The following is a 12,659-nucleotide window of genomic DNA, read 5'->3' as shown; positions in this document are numbered from 1 at the left end:
CAAGCACCATGTGCCTGGTGCCCCTTGTGGGTGCTGGCACTGAAACTGAGTCCTCTGCAAAAGCAGAAATTGCTCTTAACCAGTGGGCTAACTCTCCAGCCCCAGTTCCCTCCTTTTTATAATCATATTATAGTAGGGTTTACCTAGATGGCCTCACTTATTTAATGGGCTGCTTATCACCCTATCTCTAGTGATAGTGACAGTATGTGACACTGAAGACTAGGACTTCAGCTTACCAAGTTAGGGAGTTACAAGTCAGCCCCTAACAGGAGGGCCAACAGCAGTGGTGGTGGATGGGTTACGGCCTCCTGTCATGGGGTGGCAGAGGGGAACACTTTCAAGGGAGGATGTAGAAAGGCCACATCTTATCAGTAATGGAAGAATGTTCAGATCACCTCTTGAGGGGCTGTCCACTTAGCAGCCAACCCTAGTGTTCCTCAAGCCACCGGGTCTTGGGCTGTAGGGAACCAGATGGAGATAGCATCTAAAACAGCCAAGCGTTAGATAAACAAGAAGTTTAATAATAAAAACAAGAAGAAAAAAAACTACAACACAGTGGGCTGGCAAGAGGCTGGCAGACACAGTCTGACGTTAGACAGTCTGACTCCTTATGGGTCTGGTAAGTCACAGGATTGGTCCCTCACTCTAGAGAGTCTTCACTCACAAGCCTGATAGGGCAGGCTTGTCTTCCTGGTATGGCTGCTACCCTGGTTGGTTCTGAACTCTGTCACCGTGTGAGAAAAGCTGCCTAAATCTGACCTTTAGCCTGTGGTAAAAATGATAGTCGTTGAGATCATTTCCTCAGTCCACACCCAATCCCAGCTTCCAGGGTTAGCAGACAGATGAAAGCCAGTTTTCTGGAGCCCCAAGAAAGGCTGGAGGCCCCCCATCAGGAGACAGCCACAACTCCCAGGGTCTCCTGAAAGTCCTGAGTCCTGCAGATTCCTCTCTCTTGCAAAGTGCTCAGGAACTCAGAATGTCTGGATCCTGGTGTCAAGCAGGGTCCAAGAGCTTGCACAGCAGGGACGTAGGAACTTGGACCTCCATGGCAGCCACTGCAAGCCAGCCAGTTAGGAGGTACTGCTCCTCCTCCGGGGGTGAAGGGCTTTCCTCCTGGCGATGTTCTCCTCTGTGTCACTCTCGCAGTTCCTCTGGGGAGGAGAAAAAGAGGTCCAGGGCAGGGCATCATCAGATGACACAAACGCAGTCACACTCAACAGCCCAAGTCAAGCAAGGGGCCTATAAGCTGGGGAAGTGGGGTGATACCAAAGGAAGCCCTTAGCTCCATCCAGAGACGTCTGCCACACAGGAATAGGAAGGGACTAGAAATGAGGTCAAACTAGCTGCCTTGAGGCCTCCTTCTTGGAGCATACCCGGAGAGACAGGTGTCAGGAGGGGCCCAGTTTTAACAGTGAGAACGCCATCTGGTACCATTTGTGTCTGTCAATCGTCAAGGCCTCTTGGAAAGGTAGTTTGTGGGACTCTGGGTACCCTGAGCTCAGTCTATGGAGAAGTGATTGATTTCTCCCTAAGGTCGGCTGGCCATCACTTTAGGTTCTCCACCTCAGCTGATCTCCACCAAGCCTGCAGCAAGCTTTACCTCAAAGACTTCTGAAGGGAAAAACTTCTGAGTCCCACTTTCAGGAAAGTGGAGAAAATGTAACCTGTCAACCCCCACACAGCTAAGGCATGCTGGAGCAGCCACCTGGATGGTACAATGTCTCTCCTGTCCTGTCCCATCAAGCTAAACTAAGTGTTATAGTCGCTATTATGACTGGAAGGTGTTTTGTTCTTATAAGGTTTTATTTATTTTTTTGTCTGTCTGCCTAAGTGAATATATATATATGTATATTTACACACACACACACACACACATACACACATACATACAGTATACATGCAGATACCCATGGAGGCCAGAAGAGGGAGTTGGATCTCCTAGAATTGGGGTGACAGATGGTTGCAAGTCACCATGTAGGTGTTAGAAACCAAACCTGGGTCTTCTGCAAGAGGAGGAAGCACTCTCAACTACTGAGCATCTCTCCAGCTGCAGTAACTACTGAGCATCTCTCCAGCTGCAGTAACTACTGAGCCATCTCTCCAAATGCAGTTAATTCAAACTATTAAAAGAATAATTTGGATTTAAACAAGTCTTTAAAAAAAACGTTTAATCTCTGTGTTTCTTAAACAGAAGCTCCTGTCACCTTTCTTTTTTTTTTAACGTTTTTTTTTTAAGATTTATTTATTTTATTTGAGTACACTGTAGCTGTCTTCAGACACACCAGAAGAGGGCATCGAATCTCATTATGGATGGTTGTGAGCCACCATGTGGTTGCTGGGATTTGAACTCAGGACCTCTGGAAGAGCAGTCAGTGCTCTAAACCACTGAGCCATCTCTCCAGCCCTCCTGTCACCTTTCTAAAAACATTATTTTAAGGAAGGTTCAATAGGAAAAACCATATAACATGTAAGTAAAAAACGAAAAACAAAAACAACAAAAACCATGTTTTGTACCATGAAAAAGCTAGAAACTTAAATTCTTTTACATCCCTTTCTGCAACTACATCACATCAAGGCAAAAGGTCCAAGACTTAGGTCCATGCCTGCTGCCTGTCCTATACTCCTGCGGGCAAGCCTGAGCCAGCGGGAAATCTGAGGTCAAGACCAACTTAGCCAGTACATCCTGGACCTGCTCTGACGAGGACAACAAAAATAACTCAAGCTTTGCTGAACAGCAACTTTTTAGCATGAGTCAGAGCCAAACAATAAAAGAGTAAGCCAGGTAAAGTTGCCGGTGACAAACAGGGATTTTCGGAGCCAGCCAAGTCAGGCCCCTTCACAGTTCATGAAGCTGGTGGCCAGAAGAGGGACTCAGCCACAAAGGCCTCTAGAGCTACCAAAGTCCTGGCAAGAGCAGGAATAAGCAAGAGCTCAGTCTATGGAAAGAAGACCCTTGAGGGTGTGCTGGGGCTCCAGGGAGTGCAGAGATATTCTGGGAGCTGGGCTGCAGGCCCAGGGCTAAGCACCTTCAGTTTACATAGGGCGACTGCCTGGCAGTTGCTTCCTAGCCCTTTGCTGAGCAAGGAATATACGGACTAATTTATACCTTCTGGACGTTCCTGGTCTCCACTCGGTCAGAAGCGGGAGGTTATCCCGGGAAGCCCCACCGACTGAAATGTTAATACCGATGCCCACTTTGAGAACTACAGGAGGATTTTAAGCAGCATTAAGGATTGCTAATACACTGAGCACTTACCCACCAGGCATTAGGGACAGGTCTTCATTTACCCTTAATCGCTACCCAACAATGTAACAAGTATTATTACCCCTGTTTTACAAACAGTGACGTTTTGGAACAGAGAGATTAAGTAACCTCTTCATGATCACACAGCAGGGAAATGGCTGATCTGAATTATAAGTCTCTTGTTTTAAACATACACTAAAGGGCCAGGGTATAGCTCAATGGTATAGCATTTGCCTAGCATATTAAAGGCCCTGGGTTCAATCCTTAGTAATATAAAAAAATTAAATAAAGAAACAAAAAGCTATAATAAGTATAATACATCATCAAATGTTATTGATACTGGCAGTCTAAGACAAAATAGGGAAAAGTTGGAAAGTGTGTAACAAAGCACCCATCCATCGTACAGAGGAGCTGAGATTGTCAGAACTGGACTTTTTGAGGTAACGTGGTTTTCAATAGGGTCTCATGATGCCTGTACCATCCCGCCTTCATCTTCTAAGTGCTAGGATTATAGGTGTGCACTATTATACTTGGCTAGAATAAATTTTGGATGGTCTATGGGACCCATTTCCACAGTTCTCAGGGGCTACTGGTCCTGAGGTAGGGGCAGGAGGGCTGGGGTGGAGTGGCAGCTCTTAGGGAGCCCATAGGAAAGAATTACTAATGGTCCTTCAAACATATCCCTCTGCTGGTCACACTTCAGCCTTCAGGGCAGATGAGGACAGGGCCTGCAGAACAGGCTAGAAAGAGTTAATATCCTCCCCACCCCCTCCACGCCTACAGTCCAGGAGCTGTGCCCAAGCAAAGGGCTCTCCATGTACTTACCAGGTCTTCGCTTGTCCTCAAGTGTACCTTCTTCATCAGGGAGCGAGTGAGGTGGTTGCACAAGGAGACGATGCTGAAGGACAGCTGAGGGAAGAAAAAAGAGGACCGCTAGCTGAAACGGAGACCTGGAGAGAAGCAGGGAGCCCCACTAGCTGAAACGGAGACTTGGAGAGAAGCAGGGAGCCCCACTAGGTCTCCGCCCTTGTCCCCAGGCTCGGACGCACCTTCCACCGCCTGCGGACGTACTGCTTCTTAAAGTTCTCCAGGTTGACCACGGATTCTCTGCGCACCATGGCTTGCTGGTTATCCACCGGCTGAGAGATAAGACAGCGTGATGGTGTCAACTGGGCCTCAAATGACGGCAACCCACCTCCCCACAGAATCCCGGGCTACACAGTGTCCTCAGCCTGCTGCTGACCTCCTTCTCCAGCAAGGCATGCAGTGAGAATGTGGCAGTGAGGGTGAGGTTACAAACGTCTCACTGCCTGGAAGGTATCCTGAGTGTCCCTGAGCTATTCTTATCACAATGTAGTGCATGCATATACAGAGAGAGGGAGAGGGTCAGGAAAGGGAGAGGGACGGATGGACAGACAGACATTCACACACACACATACAGAGAGAGAGAGAGAGAGAGAGAGAGAGAGAGAGAGAGAGAGAGAGAGAGAGAGAGAGAGAGAGACTAGCATGACTACCATGTCTAACTGAGAAAAGCTGGAAGCAGTAGCTATCAGCATCATTTTAGGGAGGGAGTCATTTTATGGCAGGGAGCACAGGGCTGACTTTGGCTTTGGTGAAATGCTTGCCTATTGCATGTGTGGTACTGGTACTCCTCTAGTATTAGAAATGGAAGGAAAGAGGAGTCTTGGTAGGGCAGGGATGGGGTGGGAGACAGAGACACAGCTGCCATTCACTGCCTGGCACTCAAAACACATACTGCTCTTCCAGAGAATCTGAGTTCGGTTCTCAGCACCCATATTGGACAGCTCATTGTTGCCTGTAACTCCTTGTAGCTTCAGGGGGAGCCAGTGCCCTCGGTGCATTCTGGGAATAGGACTCAGGTCCTCAGGAAGAGCAGCCAGTACCATGAACTGCAGAGTCACCTCTCCAGTCCCAAGAATGTTTGCCTTCTGGGTTAATGTTCTAGGCTTAGAAAGTGACAGTGATGGTACAATCTTGCAAAAATATTAAGAACCACTGAAATTGCATAGTTTATGATATATTGATTATGGGAGTAAAATTAAGTGAGTGCTCTGTGTGTATGTGTGTGTGTGTGTGTGTGTGTGTGTGTGTGTGTGTGTGTGTGTGTTCAGGCAAGCAACAGTTCCAAGGACAATTGATAGCTTTGGTAGATTCTCAAAGGACCCTGTGACCCAAGAACAACTGCCCAGAATGATCCCTCAGGCCGGTGCAGCTGTTCCCTTTCTGTTTTGACAGCCTGTGATGCTACCATAGGTAAGAGCTAACGGGGACAACCTATAGGCTCTTCAGAGCTGGTCCAACCTAACTGCATTCAGCCATACTCTCGCTATCCCTCATGGTACTGGGTACCTGAAGGAGGCCAGTGCACACTACCATCCACATAGCTTTGGACTGGCATCTGGCAGGAGGCCCATGCCAGGGATACCTCACCTCATACTCCCAAATATTTCAAATCCTAATTTATACATCGTTCAAGAAATATTGCTGATTCTGGTATCACTAGAGCCTCAAATGTTTCTTTGCTGTGTGTGGAATCTGTTGATGTCAGCTTGGCCTCCCACAGCTGGGAGCAACCTGTGGGCACTGGAACTTGTTTCTGTCCTTGTCTATACCACCAGGCCAGTAACGCTCCTGCTTACTAGTTGTACGGTCAAACTGAGTCCCTGAGCTACTGACAAGACCAACTAAAATGAAATCCCAGGGCCTGGGCCAACAAGATGACACAGTGGTTAAATAAAGGTGCTTGCTGCCAAGCCTGATGACCTGAGTTCAATCCTAGGTTCCACATGACAAACATCATCATGTGATCTCTAAACACAGGGTACTTGTATACACGTGTACACACACACACACACACACACACACACACACACACACACACACACACTGCAAATAAACGTAACAAAGAAATTCTAAACCTGGACCTGCTCACACCCACCAATAAGAGACCCAGGGTACTTTGATCAGCAGTCATAATACCATTCGGAGGTGCAATTCACTCAGCCATAAATGACCTTTGAACCTAACTCTGGTATGGTGTATTTCATAAGGAAATTTGAAGCAGTAGACCCGGAGAGAGAAAGAACTTATTTATTTATTTATTTATTTTGGTTTTTTTTGAGACAGAGTTTCTCTGTGTAGCCCTGGCTGTCCTGGAACTCACTGTATAGACCAGGCTGGCCTCGAACTCAGAAATCCTCCTGCCTCTGCCTCCCAAGTGCTGGGATTAAAGGCGTGCGCCACCACCACCCAGCGAAAGAACTTATTCTTATGCGCTTACTGCTGGGTTTCCTCACCTAGAAGAGAAATGGCTGATTCCCAACCCCCATAGCTGGAGAGGCCACATGCAGAAAAAGGAAATCCGATTAAGGAAAGCACCACTTCCTTCTGGTTCAACAGTATCATTCACAGCACAGAGAGGCTCAGATGAAATGTCACATGGAGCTGTGCCCAGGGCCATCAACAGGAGGTGACAATTATTTCTAGGGCTTCCCTCTATATATGCTACACATAGCCACATGGGTTCCAAGGAAAAGGCCACCTAAGCTATGAATCTGTCAGGCTGGCCTTTCCCCGTGAATGGGCTCCTTGGTTGCTAAGAGTCTCTCAAAAGGCTGACGTGGGAGAGAGAGATTCTGCAGTGAGACAGACCTGTTCCCAGAAGGAATGTGGCATTGTTTTGGTTGAACAGACTGTGTCAGCGTCCTGCTCCTCCCTCTTCAAAAGGACAGTGAGTGTCCATCTTCCTAGTCTATGGTCTATCTCTGATACCAGGGAGACTGGGTAGTTCTGACCAGGTTCCCAGGGATGTTTGGTGTCTTGAAAAAAAAATGTCAAAAAGGAGAGGTAAGAAAACAGAAAGCTGTGGCTGGAGTCAGACTCTGTTTACACAGATGCAAACGTCTCTGAAACAGCCCAGGGTGGAGGGTGGGGGTGTCCTGGAGTGTGAAGTGGCACCACAGAGCAGGGAGAGGAAGCAGTTACAGCAGCCACCCTCAAGATGTGAGAAAGGAACCGTGGGCTTTAGAAGAGCCACCCCCTCCAGTGATTTTTCTCTCAATCCCAGACTTTGCATAGGAGCTGCAAATAGGCTGTAACTTTCAAGCCTCCCTCTGTGCCACCTGACACCTGAAGGATGACAGCCTCATCCTTCACAGAACGCCAGGAACTCCCACTTCTCTCTCCTGTCACTCTGGGCCTGGTAGATTTCCCTCCTCTCAGTTCAGTCTTTCTCCAAGAAGCATCTCTTCCCTTCCTTTTGCTGGCTGGGCCTTGGTCCCTGCTGGCAAACACCTATTTTCCCAGGAAGATGCAGGTGAAGATTTTGTGAGTGTATCCATCTCCTCCAGTCTGGGTGTGCAGGAGCTGACTCTGCAGCCGGCAACCACTGGGAGAGGTGAAAGTGTTCCTCTCTGTGCTTGGCCTAGCCTCATTTTTCTGGTAGTTTCGGGACAGATACATGTACTTTTTTTTTTTTTTTATCTTCTTTACTAAGCCTTTCTGTTTTCTGAGCAATTTTTGTCTCTAAGAAAAACTTTCCAAACCTCTCCCTCCTGTACCCTTAAGATTTCAACCAAATGCTGCGTGTAAACTGTGGTTGGATCCAGACATGAAAAAAACAAAACAAAACAAAAAAAAACAAACAAATGGATGTAACGGACACCCTTGCCACATGAGGGTGGATTAGGTTTATGAAGGAATGGCTGATTTCCTCAGGTATAATGATGACACGATGCTTATACAGATGAAAAAAATCTCAGTTGGTGCTTACTTCAGAAGCATGAGGATTTGAGTTCAACCACAAACCCATGGAAAAGTATAGGCACTTATTGTCACAGAGACATGGGAGGAGGAGACAGGTGGATCCCTAGAAAGCTCAATGGACTAGCCTGGGTCTTCAATGGGCTAGCCTGGCCTTCTTGGTAAGTAACCAGGAGAAGGGAGTCTATCTCAAACAAAAAGTGGAAGGTGCCTGAGAAAGGTCTTGCAGGCTTAGGGGCACACACCCATAATCACAGCACTTGGCGGCTAAGGCAGGAGAATTGTGAAGCTGAGGCCAGGGTAGGCTATATAGCAAGATGTCTTGAAAGTGTGGGGGCCGGGGTATGAGTTGAATGCGCGTAAAGCTTGCTTTGAAGTATACTCAATACTTCAGAAGAAGCTAGAGTAGCCAACAAAAGAGGTGATATTGGGGGACTTGATCCCTGCTGAAGGAGGGTATGATGCACGAAATTCACCGTTCCATCCCTCCATATTTCTGTGTACGTTTTGAGAATTTTCCCTTGAAAAAGTTACAGAATTGTTTTAATCTCTGTACCCTTCCTCTTTCACCTGTCACTCAATTCCAAGCTCCTGACCCAATCTGGGCACAGACCTCCAGATTCTACCCAGTACCTTCCTTAAGGACACAGGAGGAGGTGGGCATCTGTGAGGAGGCAGCTGCCCCAGATCTTGGCAGCTCTCTGGTGTCCTTCACGTACTGCCTCAAACAGAAAACATCTTCCTACTGTGTTGTATACCTCTCACTCGGCTGTTCTTAACCTGTGGTTCATGACCCCTTTGGGAGTCAAATGACCTTTCCAAGGGGGTCCTCTAAGACCATTGGAAAACACAGATACTTCTGATTCATAACAGTAGCAAAATTACAGTTATGAAGTCGCAACAAAAATAATTTTATGGTTGGGGGAGTCACAATATGAGGAACTGTATTAAAGGGCGGCAGCATTAGAAGGCTTGAGAACCTCTGGTCTAACTGATAGCTTACCAAGCCTTTCCCACCTCCTGGCTGATCGGATCCCATTGGTCTGATACCAAATCTTTTTTCCATTTTGAGGTAATTTCTTAAATGTTTTTTATTAGCATATATTAATTATATTTAATAAGGGGTTTCATTATGACACTTTCAGACATAAACATAATATATTTCGGTCATATTCACACACACACACACACACACACACACACACACCATTAATAATCCTTCTCCACTCTTTTACTAATCCCCTTCCTCTTTCCAACTCGTGCCTCTCATGTGTATATGTTCATGAGTGTGAGTGTGTGTGTGTGTGTCCCAGTGAGATTCATGAAGGTTGTTTACATGAGTCTGGATGGCTTTACCAGTGGCTACATCCTTAAAGAAACTATCTCTCCCTATCAACTGTCAACTAAGTATACTGTACCTCTTATTCAGGCTTCCCATGGACTTACCCATCACCTCTCCCTAGAACCAGAACACAATGGGTGTTTGTTCAATTGAACTGGCCCCTCTGAAACTCCGACGTGCCCACCACTAGTTTTAGTCTCTAGGGCTAAGAACCTTCCTCACAGGCAAAGAATTTCACAAAGAAGAAAAGCTATTCAGCTCCACAGACATTTCATTCTTTTTTTTTTTTTTTTTTTTTGGTTTTTTTTTTTTTGAGACAGGGTTTCTCTGTGTAGCCCTGGCTGTCCTGGAACTCACTCTGTAGACCAGGCTGGCCTCGAACTCTCAAACTCAGAGATCCACCTGCCTCTGCCTCCCAAGTGCTGGGATTAAAGGCGTGCGCCACCACCGCCCGGCTCCACAGACATTTCTAGAAGGTTTGACAGTGATGAGGTGGATATGTCTCCACACAGCCACCTCTGACTGGGTTGTGAGAAGGGAAGCTACTACTGTCATTGTCACCTCAGGAGGAGAAGCTGAGGGGGGGTCTCTGGTTTTTCCTATTGTGATCACTCCCTCTGCTCTGCTCCAAATCTTTCACATCAGCCTTCAGAATCTGAAAAAACATCCACCATCAAGTGTGGCCACCCTTCCTGACATACACAGGGCAGCCATGGCAGTATCTGCTTCAGGATAGGACAGCTTCCTGCCCAAGGACCTGCCTCTCAACTTTCTTAGGAACTGCTTTTCGGGAATATGTTACACACTCTCCCTGCCCTCCTGACAGCCTAGATGATGTCTGAATTGAGCACGAAGCCATGCTTTAATTTAAAGTCTGGTAAATTAAAAATCCTTCGTGAGGGTCCTAAAGATGTCTTAGTCAGCAAAGCCCTTATCACAGAAGCTTGAGTTTGATCCCTAGGTAAAAAGCTAGGCTCAGCGGTGTGTACTTGTATTCCCAGTGCCTTGGAGGCTAAAAGAGGCAGATCCCTGGGGCTCAGTGGCCAGCCAGCCTGATTCCAATGAGTGGTCCCAATGAGGGACTCTGTCTCAAAAAGCAAGGTGGATGAGCTGGGTGTGGTGACACACACCTTTGACTGCAACACAAAGGAGGTAGATTTCTGTTGGAGGCCAGCCTGGCGTGCATAGTGAGTTTCAGGTCTGCCAGGGCTGTACGGCCAGAGACTCTCTTTAGAAAACAAGCCAAGGAAGATGGCTGCGGAAGAGTGACAACCAAAGCCGACCACTGGTTTCCACAGGCATGCACAGATGTTTAAAATGTACCTATATACATATGTACACCCACGTATATAAGTATACCCTGCCTAAATGCAGACGATCCCATGGTGGCAGAGGCTCACAGACCAGTATGTTGCTCCCTGTGTCCGGCTCCCTTCCTCTAGGTCCTAGTGAGGCACTCCACTCCCTGTCCGCCATCCTGCCACGGCAGCCCTGTGCTCCAGGAGGCTATTAACTAATGTGCCAGCTGTGGCCCTATAAGGAACAAGCAGATTGACTGGTTGCATTCCTTTCCTGGGCCTCCTCAGACACCTCTGCACAACAGGTTGTGATACCTTAGGAGAGAGGAATTGGTGTGCCAGGTGACATAGGAAGGTCACAATCTTCTCTAAGTTCCTGGAAAGTCTTTGGATACTTTTCTCAGTTAACTTTGTTCAGTTAAGGGTCTAGTTAGGAAACAGCTAAAGGAGACACCGTCACACTTATGACCGGCCCAGAACACAGAGGACAATTTCATTGCAAGGAAGGAAACCACTGTGGCTCTGTGGCAGCCTAGAGGCTGAACAGCTGTGTGACCTTGGATAAGTGCTGTCCCATAAACTGCTCTACAGGGAGAGCACTGGGGAGTTCTCTGAGGACCCTTTCAGCATGAACAGAGGAGCAGATTCCACCAACCAAGAAAACCAGCTCTCCCTCCTCCCTAACCCCCTCCTCCCTAACCAAATCATGGGCATCACTTAAATCTTCTTGCAATTACTCTCACCTTCAAAGAAGGTTCACCCAGCATGCTTGGACCCATGGCCTTTCTATTTTTTTTTTTTTAAGAAACCCAATATGAAAGCCAAAGTCTACTGATGCACCCAAACATGATGCACTTTAATATTCATGGTGTCTTGTACTGAACAAGTATGTGGCATCCCATGACAGGGCGTGACTGTAGAGTCGTTTGTCTTTAGTGTAAGGCACAGGGTTCTGCAGTCCTTCCCTTCATTCCAGGATGTGCGATGTCAAACAGAAAACACTGTGCGCACCTCACAATCAACGTGGTGCCTCATCACGGTGGTCCTGGAGTGAGACAGGTCATCTGGAGAAAAGACTGTACTGCTTCAGTGACTCAGGTGGCGTCACCCAGCCTTTGACTGTGGGGGCACAGTCCCCCTGCTTGAAGCTCTTCTGGCTCACCTGATGTGGCCCAAACCCAAACAGTAATGTTGCAAAGGTAGCCAGGCCTCCTGCTCCAAGGTTTTCCATCTCTACCTAGGGTCAAAGTTGAGCCAGGTGTGCCTGCCACTCCTTCTGCGTGGTGGTGCTGTCTTTCATTTGCCCTCTCCCTGTGCATTGCCTAGAAGACTGCCCAGGATAGGATTTTTTTCCTTTTTAATTGTCTATAAAATAACCATGTATCTTAAAAGTATGGTTTCTTATATTTGACTAAAATGGTTTCTATTACAGTTATTATATGTAATACTTAAAATGATCCAGCTTGCTAATTAAAAAAAAAAAGATAGGATCCTAGAGAATGACTTTATTAGATCAAAATCTAGTCTGTACTGCCCACTGAGAATTTCTCCTTCAACACTAGCCCAAAGCTGTTAATGGCTTCTGGTGACCCTGGGAACAAAGGCAGAACTCAACATGCCAAAGCCCTGCTGGCTCTGCTCTTCCTCAGCCTACACTATAAACACCGTGCTCTCTCCACTATACACACCCTGCTCTCTAAACTATACACACCGTGCTCTCTACACTATACACACCCTGCTCTCTCCACTACACACACCCTGCTCTCTCCACTATACACACCCTGCTCTCTACACTATACACACCCTGCTCTCTCCACTATACACACCCTGCTCTCTACACTATACACACCCTGCTCTCTACACTATACACACCCTGCTCTCTACACTGTACACACCGTGCTCTCTCCACTACACACACCCTGCTCTCCACACTATACACACCATGCTCTCTCCACTACACACACCCTGCTCTCTCCACTATACACACCCT

The 12,659-nt window shown here is 47.2% G+C and overlaps 1 protein-coding gene across 1 annotated transcript in view; it reads right to left on the bottom strand.

Moving 5' to 3' along the window:
* Nucleotides 1-500: 500 nt before the first annotated feature.
* The window catches only part of Dapk2 (death associated protein kinase 2), a 116,576-nt gene continuing 104,417 nt past the window's right edge, over nucleotides 501-12,659 (bottom strand). Inside the window, exons 10-12 of the mRNA XM_028781455.1 lie at nucleotides 4,294-4,383; nucleotides 4,070-4,153; nucleotides 501-1,151 (exon numbers count right to left, since the gene is read on the bottom strand). Of these exons, the coding sequence (XP_028637288.1) occupies nucleotides 1,071-1,151; nucleotides 4,070-4,153; nucleotides 4,294-4,383 (255 nt within the window). The 3' untranslated portion in view covers nucleotides 501-1,070. The remainder of the gene's footprint in view (nucleotides 1,152-4,069; nucleotides 4,154-4,293; nucleotides 4,384-12,659) is intronic.

This window comes from Grammomys surdaster, unplaced genomic scaffold (genome assembly GCF_004785775.1).
Source record: "Grammomys surdaster isolate TR1022 unplaced genomic scaffold, NIH_TR_1.0 437, whole genome shotgun sequence".
Taxonomy (NCBI): Eukaryota; Metazoa; Chordata; class Mammalia; order Rodentia; family Muridae; genus Grammomys; species Grammomys surdaster.
The sequence above is the reverse complement of the archived record's forward strand: the minus strand, read 5'-3'. Positions and strand labels throughout refer to the sequence as shown.